Source organism: Sinohyriopsis cumingii, chromosome 17 (genome assembly GCF_028554795.1).
Source record: "Sinohyriopsis cumingii isolate HCF-2022 chromosome 17, ASM2855479v2, whole genome shotgun sequence".
NCBI lineage: Eukaryota > Metazoa > Mollusca > Bivalvia > Unionida > Unionidae > Sinohyriopsis > Sinohyriopsis cumingii.
The window spans coordinates 39325342-39331341 of record NC_142977.1 but is presented as its reverse complement, the minus strand read 5'-3'; the positions used below and the strand labels follow the sequence as shown (position 1 = coordinate 39331341).

At 32.4% G+C, this 6000-nt stretch overlaps 1 protein-coding gene across 5 annotated transcripts in view; it reads right to left on the bottom strand.

The window, feature by feature from the left end:
- Positions 1-215: 215 nt before the first annotated feature.
- The window catches only part of LOC149778462 (sushi, von Willebrand factor type A, EGF and pentraxin domain-containing protein 1-like), a 119678-nt gene continuing 113893 nt past the window's right edge, over positions 216-6000 (bottom strand). For 4 of the 5 annotated variants that reach the window (XM_089939303.1, XM_089939304.1, XM_089939306.1 and 1 more), the window contains 2 exons: positions 1666-1935; positions 216-686 (listed from right to left, as the gene is read on the bottom strand). In XM_089939303.1, coding sequence (XP_089795429.1) covers positions 487-686; positions 1666-1935 — 470 coding nt within the window. In that variant the 3' untranslated portion in view covers positions 216-486. The remainder of the gene's footprint in view (positions 687-1665; positions 1936-6000) is intronic. The other variant, XM_089939307.1, reaches the window with a different exon arrangement.

Sequence of the window (6000 nt, the reverse complement as noted above, 5' to 3'; positions counted from 1 at the left end):
ACTGCCTTCTTATTTCGGGCTATAATGAAGCTAACACAAGTCTGACATGTAAATAGAGTTGCACATTTTTAAAATGGTGCATTTCGTCATGCAACAAATTGATGGAAAGTTTCGGACTCAAACGTGCATGATAATTAAGAGAAATGAGATCATTTTTACGCACATGCCTTAGTTTTTATCCTAGTCTTGAATAAAAATTAAGGTGAATTCAAACACTGATAAAGATAAGTTTACTTCAGGTAATATGCAACTTCAGATACCGCTACAATCAATGTTATTCATAGCAATAGGACTTAAAGATTTGTGACTCTTAGTTCAAACTTGAATCATTCCATAAGTATAGTGTACCAAGTTAAACATATCCCTTCTTATACTAATGGATATTGTCGACAATATGCGGTGCTTGAATTAGTCACTCTTTATATAATTAGAAGCTATGCTCCATCCAATACAACTAGTAATATGCCAGTCCCATAAACATAATCTTTAACGGATACATGCTATTTTCTCAGCTGGATGACTCCATTGTCCACCCATGCATGTCACCAGGTCCGGAACCGCTCTTAATCCACGATTATGACATTTAATAGACATAACCGTCCCATCCTGCACTGTCGTGAAAGTATATGGAGAGTCTACAGGGTAAAATAAAAATTCTTTTAAATCCTTGGGCACCAAACACGCATCTGAAAATAATAATAATAATAATAATAATAATAATAATGCTAAGGAGGATGGTTATCACATTCATTACCTACATACATGTTACAGTGTCCGAAGATGCATTTCGGACGTGTGTGCTTATTGATACGTCTTTTACATTATTTGTTTTTTTTTTCTATGTCATCTGTAATCTTCACCAAAAATATATGTTTTATCTTCGTTGCTTATTTTTAGTTTCTTCCTTCCTCATTTCTAATATAAAACTCCATATTTCCTTCTGAGCTCGTTCTTGGACACAGTGTGTGTGTGTGTGATTAGGTTTTTTTACGTAGCTGTAACAATTTTTCAGTCATATCGCTAAGATGTCTGCTATGTGGCAGTTTTAGTGATGTCTAGCACTGGGGCATCATGCTGCAGACATGTAGCATGATGTCCCACCCAGCCACATTATCCTGCCACCAGGCCGACCAGCCCTAACACTAACCTCTTAATGCTGAGCGCCTTGCGAGGCAGCTGTTAGTACAATTTTTATAAGTTTTTTGTATGACTCGGCCGGGGTTCGAACCCACTACATCTCGCTTCCTAGGTGGACGCTCTAACCACTAGGCCTCCGGTGCAGTATGGACACAGTGAGCATTTATTTGTGTCCATAGTAGGGCAATATTGAACCATATGAACATGTCTACTCTTCCTATATTAATTGTTTGCATCTATAGTAGGGCAATATTGAACCTATAAATAAAAAAAGAATTTTGACGAGAAAGTGGATAAATGTTGATTCATCGGCCAATTACACCAGCCTGTAATAGAATATACTACAATTTACTACAAATCTGACCATGTACTGCACGAGTTAAATCTTACACTTTGCAACATTCGTTTTCAGTTAACTTGGATACGTATTGGGAAGTTTATGTGTACATTGAACAAATAATTACTACATTGTATAATATCATTTGGCCCTGACAACTCCGATAATGTTTGCAGTATTATCGTACTTACCGTCGCAGTGTCGGTCGTACACGTTTTCAGTTGGAAGTCCCTCTTTAATAAATGCATCAGGCATGACTCTGGTATTTTCTAATAAACTCATACAGTAGTAGAACTCTCTGTTTATATGTTTATATATATACACAGCTTTGCAGCGTGACTCCTTTGCACAAAATTCAAAGCATTGGTTCTCTACTTTAAATCTCCTGTAGCTAATTTGGAGAGATTTACTGACTCTTTTGTAGGACGTGGCATTCCATTGTATTCTGCCATTATGACAATCTGCAAAAATGAAAATGTATCAACTTTGTTCTGGATTTGTCTTTGAAAATGAAATCATTTTACATACATATTTTTCTAATATAATTTTCAAATTGAAACTGAGAAACAAAAAACATATAATAGTTGCACTACAAATAGTGTTCATGAACACACACACACACACACACACACATATATATATATATATATATATATATATATATATATATATATATATATATATATATATATATATATATATATATATAGTTAGATAGATATATGCACTCCTCTTAGTATATGCAGTCTTTAATGTACAAAAATTAAAATGTGTTTATAAATTAGGGTAAATAGGTATGATATTCCATTCCCAGTATCATCGCGAAATATTAATTGTAATGTATATTTAATTTGTATTGTTTTTTTCTCTTTCTTCAATTTGAATGAATATTATGTATAGGTATATTTTGGATATGGCCTTGTCCAAAATCAGTCTCATATTGTTCCGGACTAGATACACAATTAATGTCCATTTTTATTTTGTAAAGAAATAATATATATTTAACATTTCCTTTTGAGATTGGATTGCATATTAGAATCATTATCCTAGTCTACATCAAGGACAATGTTCTTTATTATCATTTTACTGTCCCATATTTCTAAATAGTCTTGTTAATTTGAGAAAGTATTAATTCCTTCGATAACATCTGAAACAGAAATCAGTCTTATTGTTGTGTTCAGTATTTCATTTGGTTGAAATTATCTATTTAAATTTGTAAAAACAAATAATATTCTTAGAAAGAATCATTAATTTGGAGTTATAGTCAATGCAGACAAAGATATATTTGATTATATTATTGTATTTAATTGGAAGACTTTTAGTATATCATCACCTCACACTTCATACATTGAAGTCTAAAGGCACAGCAACTCTATCAGAGATGGTTCTTTTTTCGAACATCACTGTAAAATTAATTAGAACGTTATTTCTTTAAAACTTTTCGGACTATGTGGGATTTAATTCGCAATACTCTAAGTTATTTTTAATACTTAGTTTTGTATTCAAAATAAATAAATTATTTGTTGAATGTCACTAAACGTGTTGGTGTTTGCTCTATTCAAATACTTTGTTAAGACCATATAGTCGTAATAATAAAAGTGTGTAAATTTGAAGATATCTGAATACGGGCATCGCTATTAGTATTACTCAGATAGTACGCAAACAGTGCCATTGAAACGTACTACACAAACCCTATCCGAGTGATGGTAAATTATACTACGTGAAGTCTGTGTTGAAATTCCATAGGTAACATTACATATTTTTCCAGCATTGACCTATACCTTGTTATCAAAAAATATAAATACAGTAAATATCGTAAAAGAAAGTTTGGTCAAATGTTTCATTAGGTTTAAAACCAACTCATTTTTATAAACTACCTTATTGTGAAAAACCGAAATCACACAAAACCATGTTACACAAGAAGTGACAATAAACGTGTATTGATTTGTATTTGTTTATTTGGATTGGACACCACACCATATTCAAACTCAAGGAGTTTATGGCTATAACGTTCCCTCGTACAAAATCGATAACTATATGAAATTTTCTCTCTCTCTGACACTATCTCTCTCTCTCTCTCTCTCTCTCTCTCCACCTTGTTGAATGAGTGAGCTTAAACAACAAGTTTGCGTTAAAGGTTATACAAGAGATTTTCTACATCAATTGCTGCATTGAAGGGAAACTATAAGAAAGTTTCGTCACTGTTCGTCAATTATCTATGGTCTTATGTAATATAAGTTTCTCAAGCTCAGACATCATTTTGAAAATGTTGGAGGCTTTTGTAGCATGTAACTCATCCTTCATCTTTTACATGAGTGGTTCCAATCAATTTAAATCTAACGGCCAATAGCTGGTAAAAGATAAGTTCCTGGCCTGCTGTTTAATTACGTAGACAGGTCATGCTTATGAGAGTTTGGTATTACTGAAAGCAATATATTGGGGTTATACTGATAAGTATATGAATGCAGTAAAGGCACTGAGATCTGAGCAACACTTGTTTTAAGATAAATTGGAAAAAATGGCCTTTTGTTGTGTGGCTATTGCAATAATAAAATTGCAGATGAGAGAAGTAGGACCAATGCTTTGTTTGCTTTGGTTCGTGTTTTGTTTTAATTTTCACAATCCCTTACTTTAGAATTTAAATTTAAATATCTTTGAACCACCTGAATATTATTATTCTTTGGCTATGGAAACAAGCGACACAGCTTATGCAAAACATAACACTACAATTAAATTCTAATTAAATCAAAATAAAGCAGGAAAGCTAAATCTGAAATAAATTCCAGAGAAGCCAAGATAAATACCATATGATTGAACATGAGAAGAAAAACAATTACAGAGAATATGTGCTTTTGTTTACAAGTTTGGATGGGTTGTACAGTTAGCGTTGTTACAAAATAATGTATATTGGTTGATTTCGGACATCGAAAACAATTATCACGTAACGCGTTACAACTGATTCTGATTTATATGTTACATTTCATGAGGATAGCATATACACAACAATCCCCAACCATGAAAACAATATAGTGAAGGCGCTGCAGTATGAGAATGGGATAAATAACTACGGATTTTGCTTGAGAAACTTGAAGAGCTCGTAATTGTACACGTCAAACTACAATGATTCTGCAAGAGAAAAAATAGAAGTTATAGAAACCAGCATTTGGTTTAAAGTACAAAAAGGGACACATTACACGAGGTCGTAACTTAAGAACAAAACATAGGAATGACAAAATGTAATATAAATCTAAACTGAAACATAGCTTTCAAAGGAATATAGAAAGAAAATTTGTACGTTTATAAGGTCAAAGCGAGTATAATAGCTCGATGACCTTGATAGCACCTTAATACATTTTTTGTTTCAAGCACAACGTATTTAATGAATGATTTATTCCCTTTTTTCATATACCGATTCGAATGGCATATTTCGCAGACATCGTAATCTATGCAGTCTCATGGGAACAAATTAAATTTTATTTTATATTCAATTGTAAAGGAAAGGGTGGATTGTGGTGTTTGGGCTCATATATGTTGTCTGCTGAATCTGCAAGGGTAGTAATTGTTTCTTCATGATAACAGGCTTTTAGAAGAAGTAATTAAAACAAACCTTAATACGATGTCCATCTGCTTACATAACTATCAATCAATTGTTTGATATATTAAAGGGGTGAACAGAAACTAAATTGCACTAAACTTAAATATTGTTTAGCAAAACATCTTCCAAAACATTAAACAATAAAGCAAGAAAGAATTCCCTACGAAATAGCTTTTGAAACCCACATAGATTACCATTGGGATGCAAACGTAGTTCGCATGAACGCTCATGAACAAAAGCAATGATAGATGCGACCACAAATTTAGTGATATATATTCACAAAATGTATATCTCGTGCGAAATTAAGAATAAATGTGGGAGATGACATACTTGATTATATAAGAGAAATTCCTAAAGAGGAATCGCCTGTAAAGGGGCATTTTAAGGAGAGGAAATACGACAACAACAAAATGAATTAAGGATTTATTTGGAACATAAAACAATGAACAATTTTCTTACTCAGAAAACTTTTTATCAAAATCAAACACGTGCAGTCGAATGTTCGCCATAAATATAAAGACTGAAACGTGGAACAGTTTCACTTTAAATAAATCCTGAATATGCCTTGCTGAAGCGATTAATACGAAAACTGACCAAAAGCCTCAATGTAAATCTAGATTAATAGAAACTTACATTTCTGACCACCAATATTAAACTACTAGTCTTTGGGAAGAGCTACTTTCTAACCATAGAAAGATTAGCTTGGAGAAGACGAAGGACATAAATATGAAGGAGGTAAAAGTTACAAGATTTACGAAATTCAATACGGAAGAAAGTAAATACTTCCGAATATATAATCAGTAAATAACAATACAACATTAACAAAAAATTATTCCAAGGCCAAATATTTAACATGCACATTACATGTAGAAATTCTTCAATCATAAAGAATAAGTCAGTTTCAAAATAACTGAAAATAACGATCTCCGGT